The sequence below is a fragment of the Camelina sativa genome, chromosome 8 (genome assembly GCF_030686135.1).
Source record: "Camelina sativa cultivar CO46 ecotype springtype chromosome 8, ASM3068613v1".
Taxonomy (NCBI): domain Eukaryota; kingdom Viridiplantae; phylum Streptophyta; class Magnoliopsida; order Brassicales; family Brassicaceae; genus Camelina; species Camelina sativa.
The window spans coordinates 3,534,049-3,558,233 of record NC_141887.1 but is presented as its reverse complement, the minus strand read 5'-3'; the positions used below and the strand labels follow the sequence as shown (position 1 = coordinate 3,558,233).

Sequence of the window (24,185 nt, the reverse complement as noted above, 5' to 3'; positions counted from 1 at the left end):
TCTCCGAGTATTAACCTAGTAGCGTCGGAGGATAAAGCTCCGAGATAGTCTCCAGCCTCGATTGAAGACAGAAGGGAGCCTATAAGAGAGTCGTGTTTTGCTAACCTGCTGAATAATTTTCCCAAGTAACTCTAGGTGGCGTTGAGTTTCAGCTGGTGTTGCAGCACACGGTTTTGTTTCCGTAAATTCATCTGAAGAACCTTCGATTTCAGTCGATGAAGATGGTGATGACTTACATGCTAAATTCCTATTTTCTAACTCCGTCATTATACGGTACAATAAAACAACATCAATCCTCTTGTTATTGCTCATTTTCAGTATCTGTTGTATAGCTTCAAAGGCCTGGAAGAGAAAAAGCACAAAGATGAAACCAATTTGTTGAACTCCTAAGCTAAAATAAAACAAATATATGGGGAACTAAGTAATAGCTAAGGTTTTTTAAAAGGGTAGAATTATTATCTTTAGTTAATAGCTGCATTTACCTGATCAATATTTCCCACATCCATAGCTACATGACTGAAATTCTCCCACATCTGCCAGCTATCTCGCCTGTTGATACACAATAGTTTTCAATTACTTGCTCTGATTTTCTTAGCTCAAATAACAAACCGTAAAAGGATAGAGAGATACTTGAATTTAAGCGCTTCTTTGAACGCGATAAATGATTCTTTGCTCCTTTTCTTTATCATATGCCTGCGCTCACAGATTATTACACAATTCAGCATCATCCATTATAAATGTGAAACATAAGGTAGGTGAGCAATGAGTAATGAAGTTAGATAGTAAGGTATGTATGAAGAAAACAATTGATTTTTCAGAAATTTCAGCACAAACAGAGCAGAATAGTGAAACTGAAATGCTTACAGACAAGCAATGTTGTTCCAAGCCTCTCCATTGTCGGGATCAAGTTGAACAGCAAAAGTGAAAGCATCCAGTGCTTTCTGAACATCCCTGGCCTATGGTATCATGTAGGAGATGTTAAATTAGTATCCATCTCAGTCAGTATGAAAGAATTTCAATGCTGTTTATCTAATGGCATTTGGAGTGGAAATTATTGCTAACTATCGAAGAAGATGAAGTAAGATACCTTCAACGCAGCAGCACCAAGAGCAAACCAACCATCAGGGTACAGAGAATTTAAGGCCATTGCAGCCTCCCTAAAGTACGAGAAAAATGAGACATCTCACAAGTAAAATCAGCCTGAAGGGCCAAGTTCACAAATTCATTTTCGTTCAAGAAAAAAAAAAAAGGACAGAACCAAATAGTTCAACATACCACAGCATCTTCGACTTCTCAAAATCACCCCGATTGTATGCGCTGCGAGCAAGACCCCGCTGCAAGATGAAGATAATTAGAGCATGGACTAAGAAAGAAGGACATAAAAGATTTTTTGTTTTGTGTCTCAAATTACCTTAGCACGAACTGACTTATCATTTGAAACTTCCAAGGCTTTTTCATAACAGGAATCATTAATCGTAACATCACCCAGTGAACACCTGAAACCAATATTTATCATCAAAATTAATTTGGTGATCCAATACGATAATAACTTTCTAGTATAAACAATTAAAATGATTTAAGTGTCCGTTCAAAGCAGATACAGTAATTATGGCACTTCACATCCATATAAACAACAGGAAATGAACAGACAAAGGGTACTATCAAAGAGATTACCATAATCTTGGGTCATTTGGCCGTTCCAGAAGCCGTGCATTGATGAGATCTACAGCTGCTGACTTCTTTCCCAGGAGGCTGAAATTTCACATCACTTGATAAGTTTTGCAACACAACATGAAAGCCATAGTGGGAAAGGAAAAAAACAAGTGAAGCTGAATTCATCACAAACGCAGCATTCATATTTAGTATACCAGTAGCACTGTATTAGATTATCCCACAATTCCAGGCTCTCAAATATTGTGATTGCTTCCCCAACCAAACCGCAACTCACCAGAAGCTCACCGTATTCCCTATTGTTAAAATCAAAATGTTACGATGAATAAGAGCGCAGAAAAACCCCAAAAGTATCTATACACGCACATAAATAGAATATCATACTTTCTCAACGCGGGAATAGTAGGAAGATGGACTGCATAGCATAAAGCGATCCGATTTGATACTCCAGGATCGCTCTTGTTAATAGCTCCAACCTGACAAAGGAAAACTATCAGAATTACAATAAAGGACAGAGTGAAATAACGCTACAAAATGAGTGTATGAGCCAGGGAGATATATAATCCGAAAAGAAAACCAAAAGTGATAATATGAGCGCTGTTCACAGATACCAATTTATCCATCATTTCCAGGGCCCGGCCTTTTGTACGACCTCGTGTTGATTCCCATCGCACACGTAATAAGTCACAGAAACACCGTAGCTAATCCCATGTCCGAAGCAAAAGAGTCAGTCAGTTTGTTTTACTTGCATAGGTTGTGACGGAATGAAAAACAAAACCAGACACTTTGTAATTAATTAACCAGAAAGATTGAAACTTACAACAAAATATGTTGACTTTTGAGAATCAATTGCCTCAATATATGGAGCCATATCCCATCCTGCAGAAAAAGAAAAGTATTAGAGTATATAATAAAAATAAAAGACATAACAGTTCAACATAACTAGTCGACACAGAAGCAAGAGCGGACAAATGCATCTTCTCCTCCATTCTTTGTGGTTATTTCAGAACGCTGTAACAAGATTTTTTAAGCTTTTTGAACTGCAGTCACAACTCATTCCTAGTAACTCAATTGTAGGCAGAATCGTTAATAATCTTCTCTATATTTCCACCACCTAAGCTTTTGATGGAGCAAAAAAATATCTGAGAAATAAACATCGCAAATACACTTGAATTTGAGTTCACTTACTTTGCATCTCATCGTGCCGACTACCCCTTTCAATTAGAAGGCACTGAGCCAAAATCAATGCCTGTTCAACTGGTTTTAAGGGCACAGACTCTTTGCCAGCTTCACTCTCGTTGTTCACTAGTTTGGGAGTCATATATACTTCAGGTGCTTCACCTCCCCAAGCTTCATAAGGTCCAACATCAGCTTTCTCAGAGGCCAACCTCACGTCTCCATTTGATGAGCTAGTATTGGCTATCAATACCATCTGTGCCTTTGGATCTACCTATAGCAAGATCAGAGGAATTTAGAATAACAAAGCCGAATCTATATATAACAGAACAAAATATATCTCAGAGCTTACTTGGTGAATAGTACGGAATCCAAGAGCCCCAGAAACAGAGAACTCGATCCCTGCTGCTGATTTAGCAGATTCAAGCTGCAACCTAACAATTTTACTCTGAATCAAGACCAATATACTAAAGCAGGAGAGTAGATAAAAGGTTATGAAATGATATGTAATGGCTATTAGAAATAAGAGCAGCAACAACTATATACATATGTGCTATACAAGCTCAATTTCGCAAGTACATGACTCGCAAACCTCTCATTATTTTTTAAAAAAGGGAACCATAAGGCGAAACCAAAGTAACTGGTCACTATCCTAGAACAAAAAACTATAAACATCTTAGATGTAGGCAAAGACAATATTATCTCAATGGAAACTTACCGAGAAGGATCAATTCTTCCATATATATATTGTAGTACACATGCTTCCAGATGGATGGTTGACGTGATAGATAAAGCTTCATCTTCTAGCAACTCGGTCGCCCAATAGCTTTTAACTTTTTCCAGTGCACCATAATGGTCAAGAGCTTCGGCCATGTAAACTTGCAGCATCTCAAACAAAGATGAAGATTGCTCGTGTAGAACTCTTTGATGAATAAGTAAAACTCTGACAAGCCACCATGAAATACTCCTAACTTCAAAATTTTCAGTTGCAGTTGTCGCAAACAACAAATCTTTCAACTTTAACAGCAGCAATCTAGCAAACACTAAATGCTGCAGGTAAAGAAAGTAGTTTGGGTTACATAGAGTTCACTACAAACAAAAACAGAAATGAAGACTGGGAAAAGATACAGAACGAAGATAATAGTAGTACCTGGAGATTAGAAAATTTCCCAAGCAAGTCAGAACCAACAGACATGAGCTGAATCTTAGCCCAGTTCTCCCATTCAACTAAATCCTGACTTTCTGATACTCTAAACGGTAACGAACATTTTGCTGATCCTTCCGTCGACCTAACAGTTCAAAAATCAAACAAACAAACAAAAAAAGCCTCAATGAGAATTTGCAAATAACCAGAGTTCAAAATCCACTCTTTTTGATTCCGAAATTTGAAGAACATTTGGAAGTTCATGAAATCTTATGAAGAGTTAAATTGGGTAACTTACCCAGTCAAATTGCAACAAGTAAACCAAAACGCAGATGCTATTGCTAAGCACATCACCAGAACAGCACGGCGAGCTTTATCGATTTCATCAGAAGAATCGTTCACCACGAACGATTCAACCTTGTCGAGTAGCTCAGAGTAAAATCTCTCGGCGGAATCAACCGTATCAACCAGTTCGAACTCAGAATCTCCGATTATTAGCTTGGTAGCGTCGGAAGCTAAAGCTCCAAGATAGTCTCCAGCCTCGATTGAAGACAGAAGGGAGCTTATAAGAGTCTCGTGTGGATGGGTTCCGGAATGAGATTTGAGAGGAACATCTAACTGTGGTAAGGATACGGTGCAGCGGATGAGACGGAGCTCGTAGCCGCGAAGGATTTCAACTTCGCCGTCGACCATGGTTGGTTCTGGAGGTGACGGGAACAAACGAGAAAGAGGTTTTGTGAGGTTTTGTGAGGTTTTGTGATTAAAGAGTACTGTAACGTGACAACGGCGTCGTTTCACGGTGAACCATTGACTCGAATGTCTTACCCGGTGTGGTTACCGGAAAAAAAAACCGCTGAAAATGCCGAACCGGTTAAACCAAGATTAAAATCTTCTCCTCATTTTTGACAATTTTCATAAAATGAACGCTAAGCTATAGACTATAGTACGTATTTAGTGTAATATGTACTGTAATGTGATTAAGATTATGATTTTTTACTCAGCTTTATCAATTTTACAGATGTACCTTTCTCTTTTTGTATTTTTGTCATTTTACTCATTTTTTTTGTAGGAAGAAAATAAATATTCACTTTAAAATATCCAATTTAGCTTTATCAAGTTTGGGTTTTTGTCATGCAAATTTTACAAATTTTCTAAATAATTTCTTTGAAAATAGTAATATATATTCAAATATATAAATTCATGTTCTCAAGTTGGGAATTTAATATATACAATTCTTTGTTAAGGTATGCGAGTACATTATTAAATTTATAGATGTGTGTGAAAGATAAATTATATGAATAAAAAGTAAAGAACAAAAAGATGGATTCATGTGAGGGAAAAGTAAAAAGAAGGGTATGTACAATTTGTTATATACATGTGTTATATGCTAGCTAATGCTATTATATATTCGTATAAATAAATAATTAGATCTAGAGAATATGGAATATTTGCATAATGACATAAAAGTGTATGATGGTGATGAGGAAAAGCTGAGAAGTGATGCTTGGGGGTTGGCCCATCTATGCCTCCAAGGATTTCTTCACATGCTTTACAAGCTGGACCCACATGATGATCCCCTTGTTCATCTTTTTATTACCTGTTCACATCTCTGATCTAGCTACACATTTGATCCAAATTTTTTTATCTATATCTTCTTTTTGTATACATATATGGTGACTGGTGAGTAAATATCCATGTATGATCAGAACATACATTCTACATATCAATTATCTATGTGTAACATAACTCACACCTAAAGGTTACATGCTACGCAATGGAGATGGCAAAACTTCCATACTAATTGACTGACTCAACCTAGAAACTAATAACCTATGCCGAATTAAAGCTTAGATAAAATAGAATTTGAATTTCACGTTGGAAGGGAAAAATTTATTGCCATGTACGTATTTTTGTATACATGCGCCTGTGTGTGGGGGAAAAATGCAAAGTGTTCTTTATAACGTGCAAAAAGAACATAACTGAAGTAACAAAATGAGACCAAAAAAAAAAAAAAAAATCAGTTGATTTTATATAAAAGAGACAAGATTTCATTGATTTATTATTCAAAATAAAATTAAAGATAGTAGTTATTATAAAAATAAAAGAAGAAGATTAGTTAAGCACTTAAACTAATTGAGAGATGGTATCATGATCGGCAGCAATCACGAAGGAACTATAAAGGGATTCTCGCAAGTGGGGATAGGATACAGAAGAGACAGTTTTATTTCAGTTAGAAGCGCCGCCAAACATAAAGATCTGGAACCAGTTTCTATTGGTTAACCCAAGATTCGTTCCCCAATGTAACCAATGATGTTTCGCCACGTGTATACATTCCAAACCGACCATACTCGGAGAAGAATGAGATTATTTGAGGAGACCACTTTGACGAAGAAACACGGTCTTTGCATTAAGGTTCTCTTTCTAAAAAAAAATTATCTTGTTTGACATATAAACAATTTTGATTATTGATGCCGGTTATGATTAAGAAATGTTTATGCAATTAAATTTTTGTTTCATGCATATCTTCACTGTTAGAAGAAGGTTAATCAAAACTTGTTGGTATCCAAAAACCATGAAACATTAGAAACATAAGAAATAATAGCATAAAACCAAAAAAAAAAAAGAGGTTTTATAAACATTTAATTTTGTATACATTCCCAACTAATTAAGTTGCTTTTGTGTAAATTGTATATTAGGTACCACCAATGACCAAGCGATTGTGAATCAATAAAAAAGCTTCTTGAGTACAACCTATCTATGAATCTTGAAGAAAACGACACTAGGAATCAGAATATGTGTAAGGAAAAACAAAAAGAGAAGAGAAAAGACGAGACAAATTGGGTTTTTTTTTTGTAATTTTATATTGCAAGTTCCATATGCTATTTGAGGGTGGCATCGTCCCTTTCACTTTCCTACTAATTATTTCTATATGATTTTTGTTTTGTCTTTTTCCTCGTTATCTATAACCCTATATATACCCTTAAAGCTCTCGATAACACAAACATTTGTCTTCTCTAATTTATTCTTTCTCTCGAGTCTTTGTATTATTTTCACATTCTGTCAATTACTCAATAAAAGTTATTTATTTCTTTTATAAATAAAACGATCGGTCTTGTTAGAGTTTATCTCGTAAACAAGACTGATCGTTATTGTTATATATCGTTTGATCAAAAATCATATATATATATATATATATCATTGAAAAAGAAGACAATAGATACATGGCTCCGGTCTCATTGCCTCCAGGTTTTAGGTTCCATCCAACAGACGAAGAACTAATCACTTACTATCTCAAGAGAAAGATCAACGGTCGAGAGATTGAGCTAGAGATCATCTCTGAAGTAGACCTCTACAAGTGCGAACCATGGGACTTGCCAGGTAATAATTATTAATACATTTGTAGTTAACTACAAATTAACCAAACTCTCTATAGATTTTTTTTGCTACGAGACCCTTTTTTGGTCTAAGAGCTGAATAGGTTTTCAACGTAGGTTCGAAAGATAGAGTGAAGTAAAGGATATGGTATATCACAAGGGCAAGACAACTATAATATACGTTAACCTTGACCAAAATTCAGTACATCTATATTGGTTAAAATAATAATAATTGATTTGAAAACCAACGTAAGATTTTTGAAGAATAATACTCTATTTTTTTTTAACTCTTCAAATTATATAACAAATAAATCAAAATAAACTCAATGTTTAAATAAACTTTTTTTTCAAATCAGTTTGGATTGCAATTACATGTGGGTACAAAAAGAAAAGCCATATAGTACCATAGTAGTATTGATTAGAGCAGACGCAATTGTATGATTCCTTTTGGTCAAATCCTCAAAATACTTTTCGTAAACCTCTCATGGACCACCCACACTTTTTATGTTATTGTTTACACCTTTTGTACTTTAGGGTTTTTTATCTTCGGAGATAACATATTATATAAACATATTGATATTTTATGCATGATATACGAAACAAATAAATCATAGAAAGAAACTTAACTTCATATGGCTTAGTCAAAAAGAAATTGTATACTGATATATAAAATACAATATTGTTGGTCTCAAATTAACTCACCCATGAAATATTGGCAGGGAAGTCATTGCTTCCGAGCAAAGACCAAGAATGGTACTTCTTCAGCCCACGGGACAGAAAGTACCCCAATGGTTCAAGGACGAACCGAGCAACAAAAGGCGGTTATTGGAAAGCCACGGGTAAAGACCGACGGGTGAGTTGCAGAGATCGAGCCATTGGAACCAAGAAAACATTAGTTTATTACCGTGGACGCGCCCCACATGGTATTAGAACCGGTTGGGTCATGCATGAATATCGCCTCGATGAAACCGAATGCGAGCCTATTGCATTCGGCATGCAGGTTTACTTGCTAAACCAATATCATTAATCATCTACTTCAAAGTATTAGATGTGCGTATTAATAATTACTAGAGAAGTTATTTACTAACAGGATTTTGTTCTATTATTTTAGGACTCATATGCACTTTGTCGTGTGTTTAAAAAAATAGTGATTGAAGCGAAACCAAGGGATCAACATCAGCAGCAGCATCAACCTTACGTCCACACGGCCTCGAATCTAAGTGGTAACTCGAGTTTTGACGTTTGTTCAGATCTTGAAATAAGTTCAAATACACATCATCATCAAGGTCTGCCTTATAGTAACTCTACCGATACACAACCTCGATTCGGAAACGCAAACTCAATCGGTGTTCATGATGATTGGTCACAGTTCTTGTCACAAGACATGCCTTCAAGCTTTTCAGGTTATGGACCATACACCACTCAATCAAAGGTAATTAGCTAATACAACTAATTATAGTTTCTAGATCTTAATTATACACAATCAATTTTGTATCTTTATATGTTGTACCTATTATTTGTCCAAAAAAAAATATATATATATATATATATATATATGTTGTAGCTATTACAGGTGAACACAGCATTGGAATGTGAGATGTTGCAACATCGAATGTCATTGCCACCATTGCGAGTAGAAAACTCGCCGGTTCAAGCCATCGATTTCTCCAATAGACTGATGAACCAAAACAGCGGTCAAAGCGGTTTCGACAACTTTACTTTTGCTCCAAGTAACTCCAACCAGTTCTATAACAACAACAACGTTGATGATCATTTGAGAAACATTGGAAATCTTGATGAACAATTGCTCGATGCCGGAAATTCAACATGGATGAGAATGTCTAACGAGAATCTAAATCAGGTAAATAATATCATCATATATTATAAATCGTTGATATGATTTCTGTATTTATATTCATGCTCTAAATCCAACTACTGATTATTGTCACAGAGCTTTATAGAAGAAGAAGCGATTTTGCCAAGTTTCGAGCGTAATGATCAAGATCTTGAATGTTATGGTGGGTTATCAACTTATCATACATAAAACTCTAGTTTTAGTTTTTAATATCGAAACCATTAAAATATATATGTTGAATATATATATCATCTAATCGTAAATAATTGTATATATATATTAATTTATTCTAATATTATAGGTGGATCTCGGACCAATACAATCAACAACATAGAAATCGATGATTTTTTCTCGTTTGAGAACGACGTAGAGGACAACGACAACTCAAACACAACCCTAAATTCGTCAGGAGTCGAGTTTATTGAAGAAGAAGAGACAATAGTAGATCATAAAATGCTCATATCTACACCGCAAACGACGGAGATATTATATTACCAAGTCGTACCGTCGCAGATATTGAAAATTCACATAAGCCCGCGGGTTCAAAGAAGTGAGGAGAGAGCAGCAGTAGTACTGTTAATGGAAGAAGACAAGAAGGATTCTTGGTTCCAGAAGGCTGAAAATGTTGCGAAGATGAGATTGAAGCAGATTAGTTTAGTTGCAAAACGTTACTACAAATCTCTTACCATTATTTTCTGATTTATTTATTACTTTTTTCCATTAATTTGTATACTCACGATCGGAAAGAAGAGAGGAAAATACATACAATATACTTATTATCGTTACACATGTATACCAACATAGATTGATTTTCATATTGTCATATTATTACGCATAGTTTTAAATATAAATAATCGACTTACCAACAAAACATCAATTTTTTTTTAAAAAAAGATCAATGAAAAGAATAATTTTGCGAGTGAACCCGAAGCCCACCAAAACAATAAGGACCCAATAGAAATTTTGTGAGACCGCCATTAGGGCTTCACGACGTAAGCCTCACCGCAGTTATAAATACCCTTTTGACTAAACCCTTATTACAACTCAAAAAAAAAACTCTGCCGTCGACTTCTCTCTTCCGCCTAGATTTATCGTGTCTCTCTGTTAGTTAGGTTGTTAGGGTTTTTGTTTACATCATAGAATATTGCGCGTCAATATTACTGATTACCACCGTTCTTAGTTCCATGTTCGTTGTGTATGAGCTGACGCCAAATCGTTTTCCCTATTTCTGTTATTCGTTTTGATGTTTCTTTGATAAAACAATCTAATCAGCTCGAATCTTCAGATTAGGGTAAATCTTGTTTGGTATCTAATAGTCTCTTTATAGATAGACTAGTAAAGATCTGGCTCTGTTTTCACTGATTTGTCTTTGTCAATATATGGATTGGTTTGTGTTTAGATTATAGAGGAGAAATTGGGAGGTGATGACAATTTCCCCAGATGATCGAATCTGATTATACTGAGCGAATAGAATTTCCTTTCAACAGAGGAAAGTCAAGCCTATGTTCTGATCCTTTTCTCCTCTTTTTGTTTTTGTTTTGTTGAATTGTAAACTTGTGTGGTGGTTTTGAATAGTCCGTAATGGTAGAGATGTGGAGGTGATGACAATTTCCCCAAATGATCGAATCTGATTATACTAAGCGATTTTTATTTCCTTTTCAACAGAAGGAAATCAAGCCAATGTTCTGATCCTTTCTCCTATAATACTTTGCTTTTGTGTTGAATTTGACTGTGGCTTCTTTAGGTTAGGTTTTGTTCTGTGTTTTTTTTTCCTGTTTTTTTTGGTTGGAGTTAAAGACAATTTAGATTGTGGTAATATGGAGAATACGGAGGTGATGACAATTTCCCCAAATGATCGAATCTGATTATATTAAGCGATTATTATTTCCTTTTCAACAGAAGGAAGTCAAGCCAATGTTCTGATCCTTTCTCCATACAACAATTTTTGTTTTCATTACGTCTCTCTTTATTCCGATGGTTTCGAAAATTTGTTTTGCGAGACAGTTTTGTTGAATTTATTATACAGATGAACTGACTGAAACAGATGAACTATTCTTCATAGCTGTATGTGACTGATGAAGATCCTTTAAAACCACACTAAATGCGGGGATAGTATAAATTTTTACATAAATATCAATTGAATATTTAAATTATTTAACCGTAAACGTAGATATTAAAGAACAAAGTCCAAACGAACCCAAAATCCAAACGAATCCAAATTACACACTTTAATTTCTTTCAGTATAAGCCAACATGTTTTTTGCATCCTGTGAAGTATGAACTATAAAATTGTCAAAAATATAACACAAAAATATTTATCTATCCGCATTATTGTTCTTATAATTTTTTTATATTTTTTTTTAGAAAGGAAGAGAGAAATATGTTTGATGCATCAGAAAATACTTTGCCACCATAAAATCCAAGATTTATAATCATAAAATATTAATATTTTGCTATTACTTTTTTTGCCACTTTTTATTAGTATTTGCATAAATTAAATATTAAATTATATTTCTAACAGATAAATAAAAGTGTAATTTTAAAAAATATTTTCAAATTTAACGAAGATATTTTAGGATTAAAGGTAGTCATTTTGGAGGAAAATAAAGTAATAGGTTTTTTAATGAAAACATAAAATAAAGTAGGAAATCTAGTAATAGACTCAAATGGTAATCAATCAAAAAAGAATATTTCTGATAAAAAGAAACTCAAATTATAGGATTTTTATTGGCCAAAACACTCAAAAAATATTTTTTTAATATTAGATAATAAGATTTTTAATTAAAAAACAATTCCAAAAATAGAAGAATGATAACATTTTTACTCATACAGTCATACCCCAACATAGAAAACACAAAAAAAGAGTTGATGATGGTTATTCAATACAAGGTTTAGGTTGGAGCACTACCATCATAGCTAAAACTTGGTACAATGTTGGTACTTAATTTATTTTCCTTTGTTGATTTCATAATTAAGTATTTAACTGAATTCATTTAATCCTTTGTTGATTTCATAATTACGTATTTAATTAAAGCAACAACATCAGCCTTAAATTTCAGAATCAGTTCTTCCTCACTAGCTTATTCTTCTTTAAGATCTTTGTTCTTAATCAATTTCTTAACCGAGTTGCTTGAATCCTCTTTCTACCCGAACCCTAAACCTAATTCTTTTTTATGAACTTGCACCTCTATTAGTTTATTTAGACCCTAAAGATTAATTTTCAGATTTTTGTTGGGATCATAATTCATTTGAGCCATTATAGATAAAATATTAAGACAATTTTTAAAGTTCGTTTGCGATTTGGAAACGAAAAAAAAAAAGACAACAAATTTTAGAATTCAAATTAAGTTTTGAATCAATCAACCCAAAAACAATGTAGGTACATGAATTCACATTCACTTCATCTTTTTGTTGTTTTTCACTTGTATATATATATAAAAAATCTCTCTTGATCAGATTCTTTATTTTGTTTTCTCAAGAGAGATTAATGAAGAAGTAATGATATAAAATATTATTAGATCCTGTTAATAAAACTTTTCATTCATGTACTTCTCTCTGTATTTTAGTATTTTAGGGTATTTCTCTAAATAATATTCCTTTAATATTTGAGATAATATATATATATATATATATATATATATATATATATATATATATGTAATTTGTAATTTGCAATTTAAAAAATATTCAGCCACTTTTTATTTCTATTATTTGAACATTTTTTTTTCAGAATTATTTGAACATTTATATTAACAAATTATGTTTATGAAATATAAATAGAAGTATAAATATTTTAATTTTAATATAACTAAGACATTCTCGGAAACAAAAGTAGTCATTTTGGAGACAAAAAAAAGAAGAAAATAATAGTTTTTTAGAGAATATATAAAATAAAATAAAAATATAGTAAATATTTTTTAATAACAAAATATACCAAATATTGGTATTTTTTTTAATACAGGTTACATGTCTTAGTATTAAGATTAGCACTGTTAAATTGGGATTGACATTAAATTATACCAGAGAGAAGATTTAAACCATATCCGATAACCGACTTGTGTCACATTTGATCAGGTTCTGCTCGAAAAATAAAAGAAAAAAAAAATTCACGTTTAACCATGTTCAGCAAAACGTCGTCGTTCGCACATCTTCATCACCTTCACCAGCTGATTTTGCCGCCGTCACGGCGAAAAACTACTTCTCGGAAAATACGACCGGAGAATTTTTGATCCGGGGAGACCGGAGAGATGGAGACATATCTGAAAAACAAGAAGTTGATAGCTATAGGTTTTCTCTTGATCCATTCCATCGCCATTCTCATCTTCACGCGTGGCTTTCTTCTCACTCGAACTGAGCTTCCTTTTCACAGTACTTGCTCCGACGTCTCTCTCTCTCCTTGCCTTACTTCTCCACCACCCTCAAATCACGATTCCAACCCCGATTCGATCTCTAGCCACTCTAATCATACCTGTTGGACCAAACCTGTTGTCGATCGCGTCATCATCATTGTCTTAGATGCTCTCAGGTCTGAAGGCTTTTCAAAAATTGTTCAATTTCACAATTCCATAAGCGTTTTCATGATTTTGACTGTTCTTCGTTTTTTTCTTTTCAGAATCGATTTTGTGGCTCCGAGTGCTTTCTTCCCAGGTGAGTTGGAATGATCTTTGTGCCTCTATGTATTGCCTTGTTACTGATTTGATTAGTGAAACGATAAGTAATTCTTTGAAGGACAGAACCAAAGCCATGGATGGATAAATTGACAATCTTGCAGAAGCTTGCATTTGCTAATGAATCGTCTGCTAAGATCTTTAAGGCTTTTGCTGATCCTCCTACTACGAGTTTGCAGCGTCTCAAGGTCCCAATTCTAAAACACTTTCTACATTTGATTGCTTCAACTCGTTTCATATTCTAGTGTGTGATTTCTTTAGCTGTGTGAACTCAGGGATTGACAACTGGAGGATTGCCTACTTTTATCGATGTTGGGAACAGTTTTGGTGCACCTGCTATTGTTGAGGATAATTTCATCAATCAGGTTTTGGCTTTATTAAAACTATAGTGTTTGTTTTGTAATGTCACTTTTTATTTGGTTGCGCGATTGTAACTTGAATGGGTTCTCTCTATGGATAGCTGGTGCAAAATGGGAAACGGTTGGTGATGATGGGTGATGATACTTGGACACAGTTGTTCCCAAATCAATTTCAAAAGTCATATCCTTTCCCTTCTTTCAATGTTAAAGACTTGGATACTGTAAGCGATTACTATTTTTCTCTCTTATAATATCTATGTTCCCGAAGTAGCTTGACAGAGTACATATAGCCTTTTATGTATGGTATTGGTTGTGTGCTTTTATAGGTTGACAATGGATGCACTGAGCACCTATTCCCAACCCTTTACGAAGATGATTGGGATGTTCTTATTGCGCATTTTCTTGGAGTGGTATGCCAACAATATTGTTTGTCTTTATTTTTGTCATCCTGCCATTTATATCTTTGATTCAGTGAATTTCAATATTTGCAGGACCATGCAGGGCACATATTTGGAGTAGATTCCAGCCCAATGATTAACAAGTTGGAGCAATATAATTCAGTGTTAGAGGTAAACTTCTGTTAGCTTTTCTTGTTAGTTTCAAAAAGTATGCTATATGTAATCTTGTTTCATTCTCACTTTACTTGCTTCATCTAGAAAGTCATCAGTATATTGGAGAGCCACGCGGGACCAGGTGGGTTGCATGAGAATACTATGCTTATCGTAATGGGTGACCATGGACAGACATTAAATGGGGATCATGGTGGAGGGACTGCTGAAGAGGTAAGAAATAGGTTTTCTTCTTATACTCACTCACAGCTTCAAGATTATTAATCCATCATCACTTATATATCCCTTTACAGGTAGAAACATCCATGTTTGCTATGAGTACGAAGAAGCATACAACTTCGGTTCCTCCTGAGTTCGATACCTCATCTTGTAAACAAAACTCGGTAATTTGACTTGTGAAAAGATATTCCTTGGTGATCATAAGATTTGATTTTGGGATATCTTATTAGTGGGATTTTATTTTGTTCATCTTAATGTCAGGACGGGAAGCAGATTTGCATCAGCTCCATTGAGCAGGTCAGTATCAAATTTTGTTTGATGCCTTTCCTCTTGCTTTATGCAAACCTTTTTGCCACAATTAATTGTTTTGGGCTATTTGCAGCTTGATTTTGCGGCAACATTGTCAGCTTTGCTTGGGATATCCTCTCCTTTCGGAAGGTGCCTTGTAAGGGATCATTGTCAAATTTTCTTTCCTGCTTCTGTTCAGGAAAATAACCATCCTCGCATATTTATGATTTCTAACAATTCGTACATATTTCAAATTTCAGCATTGGGCATGTCAACCCTGAGCTCTATGCTCTTGGTTCCAGCAACTGGGACTTAGAGAAGTCTGAGTCAGGCAATTTTGGCACCCAATCGGCTGTTAAAGAGTGGATGGAAAATTACGTTAATGTTCTTTGTGTGAATGCTTGGCAGGTAACATGTCTTACAGATGGAAAACTAAAAACGATTTCTTGTAACGATTTTGTGTTTTTGGACTCTCACTTTCCAATTCCCTTTATATGCAGGTGAAAAGATATATAGATGTTTATTCCAATTCATCTGTTGTTGGTTTCTCTTCTGATGATATGGCGAGGATATCAGATCTATATGCTGCAGCAGAACAGAATTGGACTAATTCTGTCAAACACTTATTGATGGATAGAAATGGAGATGAGAACAATACAAATAGATCTGCCTTTAAAGAGCAAATTGCAGCATACCTGAATTTCTTCTCAAGCGTTGTTGAACTTGCCCGGTCTAAGTGGACAGAGTTCAATCTGAATCTAATGATTACTGGGTTTGGGATATTGGTTATATCACTCATCATTCAGTTCCTTGTTGTTTTCCATGGAGACAAATCTTATGCAGTGGGTTTTTGGTTATCCACTGGTGCAGCTTTCACTCTCTTTCTAGTAACGATTCGTGCTTGCAGCTTTCTTTCGAACAGCTATATTTGTAAGTTTCAAGTAATTTTATTATTTAAAGGCTGAGCTTTCCTTTCTCTTTTTCTTTGTGCTAACAGAGAACTTTTGTGTCAATAGTGGAAGAAGGAAAGGTTGCAAACTTTCTCCTGGCAACAACTGGACTTATCAAGCTACGTTACTCTGTCATGAAAAAAACAATGCGGAAAGAAGTCAGTATTCTCTTACATGTCGTTTTTACTTCTGATTATTACTTTAAAAGTTACTTGCTGGGTAATAATATTTTCGATTATCTTGTTGCAGGCTGTCATATTTCTCGCTATCGCTTCTGTTCTCAGAGTTTCTATAGATATTGGGCTAACAAAGCAAGCTGCAACTTCTCAGTTTATGAGTAGTTCACCATCGTGGATCCTTGGGATAGCTCTAGACCTTCCAGCATTGACTTATGCGATTGAAATTGCACCAATTGTATCAGTGGTTATACTCATTTGCGTGCTCTACATAGCGATTGCTAAAACACCCAGTGAGGGGATGTGGAAGTATGTTACTGTTGGTAGTATGATAAGCTACTTTTTGATAGCATTGCTCTGGGCATCAGAGAGCAAGATATTTGGTTTGGATGGTTTACTTCAAGTGATTGGAGGAAGAAACCGCATCCCACAAACGGTTTATGCAATCGGATTGGTGCAACTCTTCCTTTTAGCTTCAGCCCGTATGTTTTGCGCAGGCGAGAAGAAGTATTGGGCTACCAGAACTGTCGCTCTTGTCTCTGCTTGTAGCTCGCCAGTAATTCTGTTGTCGGGGAAGCAAGGATCACTTCTGGCATTAGCATATTTGCTTGCTGGTACTTTTCTCTTTCCACTTGATGATTCTCAAAGCAAAAAGCTTTACCACAAAGATAGCAATTTAGTATTAAGGTTTAACTCTGTGGTTATTTCTATGTAGGCTATTGTATAATGAGGCTGGAAGGTGTAGAGAGAATAACCAAATTAGATAGACAGAACAAACTCTCAAAACTAAATCCTCTCTGTGTGATGCAATGGAGTCTTCTTTCTATATGCATGTTTTTCGCCAGCGGGCATTGGTGCGCCTTTGATGGCCTCCGTTATGGAGCTGCATTTGTTGGGTAGGTCCAAGTTTCATAAACTCAGACTACAATGGAGTCTTCTTTCTATATGATGGTTTTGCTTACATCTTTTCTTCAGGTTTGACGAGTTTGTGCTTATACGACAAGCGATCCTTTTGACAATCGAAACTTTTGGATTCTCGATCATCCTTTCTGTATTTGGACTTCCTATCCTCTTACCGATCCACTCTCAAACTCCTCAGGCTCATAGCCAAAAACGCCACCAGTTGTTCCAAGTAAGACATCTTCATATCGATCCATTTTTCGTTTATTCTAGTAGATTCAGTGACAGTGTGATATAATCATAATTTTTTTAATCCTCATCAGATGTATATGCTCTTTGGAGTTATATCAGCTACTACAGTCACAGCTACAATTCTCTGCGTTACCATCCAGAGAAGACATCTAATGGTAAGCACAGCAAGATTCATTCAAGCCACAAAGGTTCTTGTGTTGTTTCTGTGACTAAAACATTGCTCTCATGGTCTTTGCAGGTGTGGGGTTTGTTTGCTCCAAAGTTTGTCTTTGACGTTGTTGGTCTGATTCTTACTGATCTTCTCATCTGTTTGGCTTCAGCTTACTATTTTTGATACATACATGCAATTGATGAAAGATGTAACAGTAGCTTTTAGCAGGTAGTTCTTTTTTATTTCTTTACGAATGTAATAACAATTACAGAAACCATATTTTTGGCATTGACAGATTACAAAAGATTGATTTCTATTCACGTTACAAATCTCTAATCCTATCTTTGAGTACTTAAGAGATTATTCATTTTCTCATTACAATAAGAGATGCAATCTGCTAGAGTTCTCTTGTAGCTTAGCCTCCACTGCACGGACAATCTCCATTTGATCATCATCCTGTTAGTTCTCCTGGAAAATTCAACATCTTTACCAGAAAATCCAATAACATCCCACAAACGATTCACATCGAGAAAAGCGCGCATTTCACTGCCAAAAGCTTCTTTTTCTTTCTCCTCCAGAGGCAATTCGGGATCTTGGAGCTTGTCAATGTTATGAAGAAGCAGAGTGTCTTCTGAGACAGAAGTTGGCAGATCCCTTAAAACACTTCCACATATCTCTGACATCCACTTCATGACTAGAATCTCATTCTTCGCAGATATCTGAGATCCAGCGTAAACAAGACGCATCACCGACTTGTCACGCTGGCTCTGTGGGATCAGCCACAGTCTCAACGTTGATACAAGCGCAAAGGATGGCTTACCGTCTTGATGAATGTATAAAGAATCTTTAGGCCATGAAGAAGCTAGAGAATAAAGGCTGGTTTCTAGAGGAATAAAGACTCTGTCATTTGAGTTCTCTTCTAACATAAACCCATAGTGCTCAAGAAGCTCTAGATTTGTGTAAGTACCATAACATAGAAGAACCTACACCCACAAATAGAATCCTCTCTCTTTAGTATCTTCTCTACTTATATGCTTCCGCTTCATTAGTTTCGCAGCTAAAGCAAAGCTAGTTAAGAAGAACTTGTACCTGTTCTCCTAGCTGATAATTTCTTCTTGCATAAAGACAATAAGCATTGGCATCTTCCTCGAATCCACCATCTGTCAGCCTTTCGGACTGTGTCTCAACAACAAGTCCTGCTTCCTCATTATTCCTACACTCATTAGTAGTTGAAATAGGTTGCGGGGATGATGTCTGAACCGCACTCTCAGGACCTTCTGAGTTATTCGAATCATCCCCAGGAGCATCGTAGTTAAACAAGTCCCCCACAGGACACAAACACCCAGCACTATCCCATGGTATATGCAGCGTCCGTGAAGAAATCTTAAAACAGGAGAGTTTACACACAAAGCTTTTCTAATCAACTATCCTCGATTTCTCGAACAACATTCAATTGACAGATAAGAAGTATTCTTACAGTAGCAGAAGCCCAGAGCCATGCTTGGAAACTCTGAAACTTTGGCTTGAGATACAACTCCTTCATCAACGTAACAGCTTCCTTCCACTCAGACTGACACTTAGCTGTGGCTTTCTCAGTAATCCAAACAGCATCTTCCACCTAAGGACATGATCAGAAAATCCCATTTTTCAGAGATGAATTCACCAGAAACAAAACAAAACACAAAGAGTAATAGTAGTAGTAGACACAGAACTTGTAAAGCTTGCTTCTCTAGTTCCCCAAATGTAGCCAAGAGATCATAGTCACGAGGTAAATGAACCAAGTAAGGGTACCAAAAAGACTTCTTCCCTTTGCTCATTTCATACAATAAGCATACACTCAGTATCTGCACATTTCAACCATTGTGTGGGGATATTCTCAGATACAAAAACAGAACACATTCAAATAGTCAGAGACTAAAAAAAAAAAAAAAAGGAGAACCTGAGTCGAAGAAAGTGATCCATGGAGATGAACAGCATCGTTCAATTTTTGATCTTTAGCGACCATTGATTCAGTAGTCATCAATGCGTTTCTCGGGACTTTCAAAACCAATTCCCCTTTCTTGAGCTCACGAGCAGCTCCCAATCCTCTCCTAATTCCATCAAACCAAGCAATGAGATGACCAATTTTAATGATTTAAAGAGAAAGCATATCGATTTTGATTCTACGCACCCGCCGGCGAGAGGGAAGTCAGCGACGGAAAGGGAATGGCCGAGACATGAATCGCGAAATCGAGAAGAATCAATTGAATCTGAAATGCCAATATCTGCTGCCCAACGCAGGAACGTCTCCATGGTTTGGTGTTCTAACTCCATAGTTCCCATTCTCCATCGTCTTCTTCTTCTCCTAATCTTCCTGGGGTTTTAAAACCCTGATTCAGTGAAAATTACGGAAATATCCTCAAGCCAGTCTTTTTGAAACGTGGCGCATTGACTTCAACGTGCCGTGGACTTTGTCAATTTGGTTAAATCCGGTTTGGTACGAATCAGGTAGATCCTCAATGGGATATTCTGGTTTATCACTCTCCCAGATCCATTTTGGACTGAAGGCAGCACAACAAAAAATTTGAGGTTGAGAGTTGTGGAGGATGTTGAACAAATTCAGACCTCCAATTGATACTTTCATTCACTAGATACACATTTTTTTGGTCGAAACGAGTTTAATTTATATATTCATGCAATTTCTATAGATTGATCACTATGACTAAATATTAGAGTTTTAATGGTAACAACAGTCAGAATGGACAAATCTAACACCATACTAGACTTTTTTTTTACTATTCATCAAATACAGTTTACAATAATGTGATTTAAAGAAAATAAAAAGAAAATCGTTGTGAACCAACTTCTTATGTACAAATAGAATTGTTCTCTATCAGTTCATTGTTTATCCTGTTTTTAGGGCAGATTTGACCGTCATCACCATTAATTTATATGTAGCGTTAAGCAACGAGACAAAAAGAAACATAAATATACTTTTTGTCACGATATTTTGTAATTAATATGATGATATTCGGTGGACCAAACCCGGTTACATCAAACCATCATGAGTGTGTGTGCCGTAGGATAGACAGAAGAGAAAGTACGTAGGCGACAAAGATAAGTAGAAACTTAACAAGTACAACGAATATGCAGAATACAGAGCAAGGCATATTCAATTTTCTCACGGCTAAAAAAGAAACTCGTACCAAATCCATGTGGTGGTGTTGGGATTTATTACGCTAAAATGCCAAACCCACCGTTAGTAGAATTTAATGGTTTGAGTAGATGATTGTCGTTAAAACACATGGTCGACTAGTTTGTGCCATCCATAGAAATTGATAATGAAGTTTAACAATTCAAAAATTGTAAGTCATGCATTGATGGAAGATACATAATTATGTTATTCCATTTTTCTTGTTAAAAGTCATAGTAAATCTGATTGATTATAAAATTACTACTTTGACTTGTTTCCGAACCACTTCACAAAATTATTGTTCTTTTTTCTTGTCCCCGAATCATTACGTTATAGTAACTAACTACTTAAAAAGTGGGAATTAGCTATTTCAGAAAGAGAAAATTTGATATACAAAATTATAGGTTAAGAGATATGATGTTTTAATTGTAAAAATGCACACGATGGATTCGTGCATAGTGCCAAGTAGAGTTACGTGGCTGACTCTATACGTAGCCATTACCGAGTTATTCTATTAATATATTACAACTTTCTCTAGACTATTTTAGAAACTAGCTAACTAAAACTCGTCAGCAACAAATAACTAAAATCTAAAATATTCAGGGAGCAAAAAAGAAAGAGAAAAAAAACTTGCAGCATGAAGTAGCACTACGTGTCGAGTCATGTAACCATGTAAATGGTGAGTACGATCCAATTCCTTGGTACTTTTTATAATAAAACCTAGTTTAATAAAGGAATAAATATGATTTTAATATATAAAACGATAAAACTCCAATATAGGACTAAAAAAAATTATGGGCCACGAAAGATGATAACACAATTTACGAGTACACGTTTCCATTTACAACAATGTCTCCATCACTCGCCAAACAATCTACTTAGTACGTGAGATGTTTGACGAATTGTATCGAATCTTAGTGATGTTATCGTGAATTTCAGCGAACAATGATATTATTTAAAATGTGAAGCTTTCTAATTTGAATTTCTACATTTAAAATATTAAAAGATTTGATTTTCAGCCACTTAGACGTAAGAGTTGTTATAATTTTATGTCGTAAAACTGAGCCAGTACTTTATATATGAATAGCAGATTCAAGTATGTTATATTTGAATCATATGCTAGCTCAAGACGTTATTCTAATTCTCAGTAACCCATAAGCGTGGTCCGCTCTCCAACCGTTCTATGAAGACGACATAGCATAATATTATATTAGCATGGCCAAGCCTCCAACGCCATAGCTAACGACAAAGTAGGCAAGTTCTCACTTTCTCTAAACTCTTATGATTTGTAGATTGTACACGTTAGTACCAAGACGTTTTCATCCATTTGTTGATTGAGGCTGATTAATCATGTAAATTTGTAATCGATGAAAATGAATTAAATTGAGTACGTAAAAACAAAAAGTGAGTACTGAGTCACTAATTACCAAAACTAAAACAAAAAACGTTTGTTACAAGAGAATGTATATTTCATACAAGATACGGAGAATATACGGAAGAGGCTACAGCAAATATGAATGTGGGGGACAGAGAGAGAGGTAAAATACCAAAACTAAGAAAACTACAAACCTTCTGGACATAACAGAGGTAGGTCACTCCATATACGAGAGGAGAGAGAGAGTGAGGGCCGGGCCAAGTTGGCGAAGAGAGAGTGGGACACAAATACCGCCGACTAAGAAGAGGAAATCTAACTTTAAACATCGTTTACCAATGAAAACTGGACACGTGGAAAAGCAACGTCGCCCACTTTACCCTCCGCACTTTGGATCTTTTTTCTGATAAGCTTATCGCTCTCCCATTGGGCTGTCGACGCCACGTGGCATCTCTCTGATCTCTCTTCTCTTCTCGTCTCACTAATCCTTTTTTACCCAAACTGGGCATTGGCCCTACCATAAACCCTCTTTGTCCCTTCCTACCAACAATTAATTTAATTACAATAACTTATACTAGTAGTATTTTTTTAATAAACTCTTATTTTTAATTTTCTCTTAATTAAATAGTGATTGATCCCATCTCTCCGCAATGTGTAAATGTCTCACTTTTTTGTTTTGACAAAATATGTGTGTCACGTTCGTTAGTTTGACTCCATGAGAGCTTTTTCAATCTTTTTGTTTTAGGCTTTTTTCGCCACCCAAATGTTTTCATTACAAAAAGAAAAACAAAAAAATATACATTCTGAATGAGTAATGTAAAATCCATTAAACAGTGATGTCAAGTTTCCTACGCAATCTCCTAGTAATCCAAAAATATGTTATACGTCGTTTACTTTCCGTAACACAATCAATACACTCTTACCGTGATTATACCATAAACCACAACACACATTTTGTTTTCCGTTGATTGGATATTATACTATAATATTTAACCAAGTACTAATATATAATTATTTTAAACATGATTTATCCATTAAACAACATATATGTTTCATCACTAACAGTCTGTATCACTATTTTCACACACAAAAATTGATGATATAGTTTCTATTTTTGTATCTAAATATCGTCAACTTAAACCTATGCATAATTATATATGCTCTCAAAAGTGTATATTTTAAATTACTTTAAAAATGCTTAAAACCATATTATTTTAATGTTTAGATATTATACTATAATATTTAACCAAATACCTATACATATTTATATTAAATACGAGCTATCCATTAAATGACATATATGTTTCGTCAGTAATACTCTGTATCACTATTTTAATATTGTATGTATATATATGTTAAAATTGATGATGTAGTTTTTGTTTTTATATCGAAATATCATAAACTTAAAACTATACATAATTATATTTTTCTCTCAAAAATTGTGTATTTTAAAATACATTAAAAATGCTTAAACCATATATATCTAATGTTTAGATATTATACTATAATATTTAACCAAGTATCGATACATATTTATATTGTATACGAGTTATCCATTAAACGACATATATGTTTCGTCACTAATACTTTTTATCACTATTTTAATACTTTATATATATATGTTAAAATTGATAATGTAGTTTTTGTTTTTGTATCAAAATATTATAAACTTGAAACTATATATAATTATTATTTTTCTCAAATATGGTGTATTTTGAAATACATTAAAAATGCTTAAAACCATATATTTCTGATATTTAGATATTATACTATAATATTTAACCAAGTACCGATACATATTTATATTGAATACGAGTTATCCATTAAACGACGTATATATTTCGTCACTAATACTTTGTATCACTATTTTAATACAATAGGTATATATAT

The 24,185-nt window shown here is 34.7% G+C and overlaps 4 protein-coding genes and 3 non-coding genes across 10 annotated transcripts; 5 read left to right on the top strand and 2 right to left on the bottom strand.

Annotated features, from left to right (window-relative positions):
• Positions 1 to 15: 15 nt before the first annotated feature.
• Positions 16 to 4,911, bottom strand: LOC147939636 (TPR repeat-containing protein C19B12.01-like). The gene is made up of 17 exons (XM_010422137.3): positions 4,290 to 4,911; positions 3,998 to 4,136; positions 3,566 to 3,897; positions 3,200 to 3,281; positions 2,860 to 3,121; positions 2,492 to 2,550; positions 2,283 to 2,372; positions 2,056 to 2,147; positions 1,869 to 1,967; positions 1,675 to 1,752; positions 1,412 to 1,496; positions 1,276 to 1,334; positions 1,088 to 1,157; positions 865 to 956; positions 631 to 693; positions 483 to 549; positions 16 to 342 (listed from the first exon to the last, which is right to left on the bottom strand). The coding sequence occupies exons 1-17, from the start codon at positions 4,682 to 4,684 to the stop codon at positions 16 to 18; spliced, it is 2,391 nt and encodes a 796-aa protein (XP_010420439.1). The 5' UTR covers positions 4,685 to 4,911.
• Positions 4,912 to 6,991: 2,080 nt separating this feature from the next.
• Positions 6,992 to 10,037, top strand: LOC104706014 (NAC domain-containing protein 86-like). 2 transcript variants are annotated; one of them, XM_010422132.2, is made up of 6 exons: positions 6,992 to 7,369; positions 8,085 to 8,365; positions 8,477 to 8,797; positions 8,930 to 9,226; positions 9,317 to 9,383; positions 9,522 to 10,037. In XM_010422132.2, the coding sequence occupies exons 1-6, from the start codon at positions 7,213 to 7,215 to the stop codon at positions 9,917 to 9,919; spliced, it is 1,521 nt and encodes a 506-aa protein (XP_010420434.1). In that variant the 5' UTR covers positions 6,992 to 7,212; the 3' UTR covers positions 9,920 to 10,037. The 2 variants fall into 2 exon arrangements, with proteins under 2 accessions (XP_010420434.1, XP_087317548.1); XM_087461422.1 differs by having other exon boundaries at positions 6,999 to 7,369; positions 8,939 to 9,226.
• Positions 10,038 to 10,635: 598 nt separating this feature from the next.
• LOC147939635 (small nucleolar RNA Z103) lies at positions 10,636 to 10,736 on the top strand. Its single transcript, XR_015564944.1, has one exon. It is a non-coding gene; the product is annotated as a small nucleolar RNA Z103 (small nucleolar RNA).
• A 76-nt stretch (positions 10,737 to 10,812) lies between these two features.
• Positions 10,813 to 10,914, top strand: LOC147939634 (small nucleolar RNA Z103). The gene has a single exon (XR_015564941.1). It is a non-coding gene; the product is annotated as a small nucleolar RNA Z103 (small nucleolar RNA).
• Positions 10,915 to 11,046: 132 nt separating this feature from the next.
• LOC147939633 (small nucleolar RNA Z103) lies at positions 11,047 to 11,148 on the top strand. The gene has a single exon (XR_015564942.1). It is a non-coding gene; the product is annotated as a small nucleolar RNA Z103 (small nucleolar RNA).
• Positions 11,149 to 13,242: 2,094 nt separating this feature from the next.
• On the top strand, positions 13,243 to 18,080 carry LOC104706012 (uncharacterized). Of its 3 annotated transcripts, none has more exons than XM_087461915.1 (19): positions 13,243 to 13,745; positions 13,833 to 13,867; positions 13,954 to 14,075; positions 14,163 to 14,252; positions 14,348 to 14,467; positions 14,573 to 14,656; positions 14,738 to 14,815; positions 14,903 to 15,028; positions 15,109 to 15,198; positions 15,296 to 15,331; positions 15,417 to 15,472; positions 15,583 to 15,730; positions 15,823 to 16,252; positions 16,339 to 16,430; positions 16,522 to 17,062; positions 17,164 to 17,344; positions 17,424 to 17,580; positions 17,672 to 17,755; positions 17,839 to 18,080. In XM_087461915.1, exons 1-19 carry the CDS (start codon positions 13,468 to 13,470, stop codon positions 17,932 to 17,934), a joined length of 2,844 nt encoding a protein of 947 aa, XP_087318041.1. In that variant the 5' UTR covers positions 13,243 to 13,467; the 3' UTR covers positions 17,935 to 18,080. The 3 variants fall into 3 exon arrangements, with proteins under 3 accessions (XP_087318041.1, XP_087318042.1, XP_087318043.1); XM_087461916.1 differs by having other exon boundaries at positions 13,278 to 13,745; positions 14,907 to 15,028; XM_087461917.1 differs by having other exon boundaries at positions 13,280 to 13,745; positions 15,417 to 15,479.
• Positions 17,971 to 20,137, bottom strand: LOC104706013 (protein SET DOMAIN GROUP 40). The gene is given in 7 exon segments (XM_010422131.3): positions 17,971 to 18,094; positions 18,096 to 18,734; positions 18,841 to 19,134; positions 19,229 to 19,369; positions 19,464 to 19,595; positions 19,691 to 19,841; positions 19,922 to 20,137. Coding segments are annotated over 7 exon segments (1,530 nt in total). The 5' UTR covers positions 20,074 to 20,137; the 3' UTR covers positions 17,971 to 18,073.
• Positions 20,138 to 24,185: the final 4,048 nt, after the last annotated feature.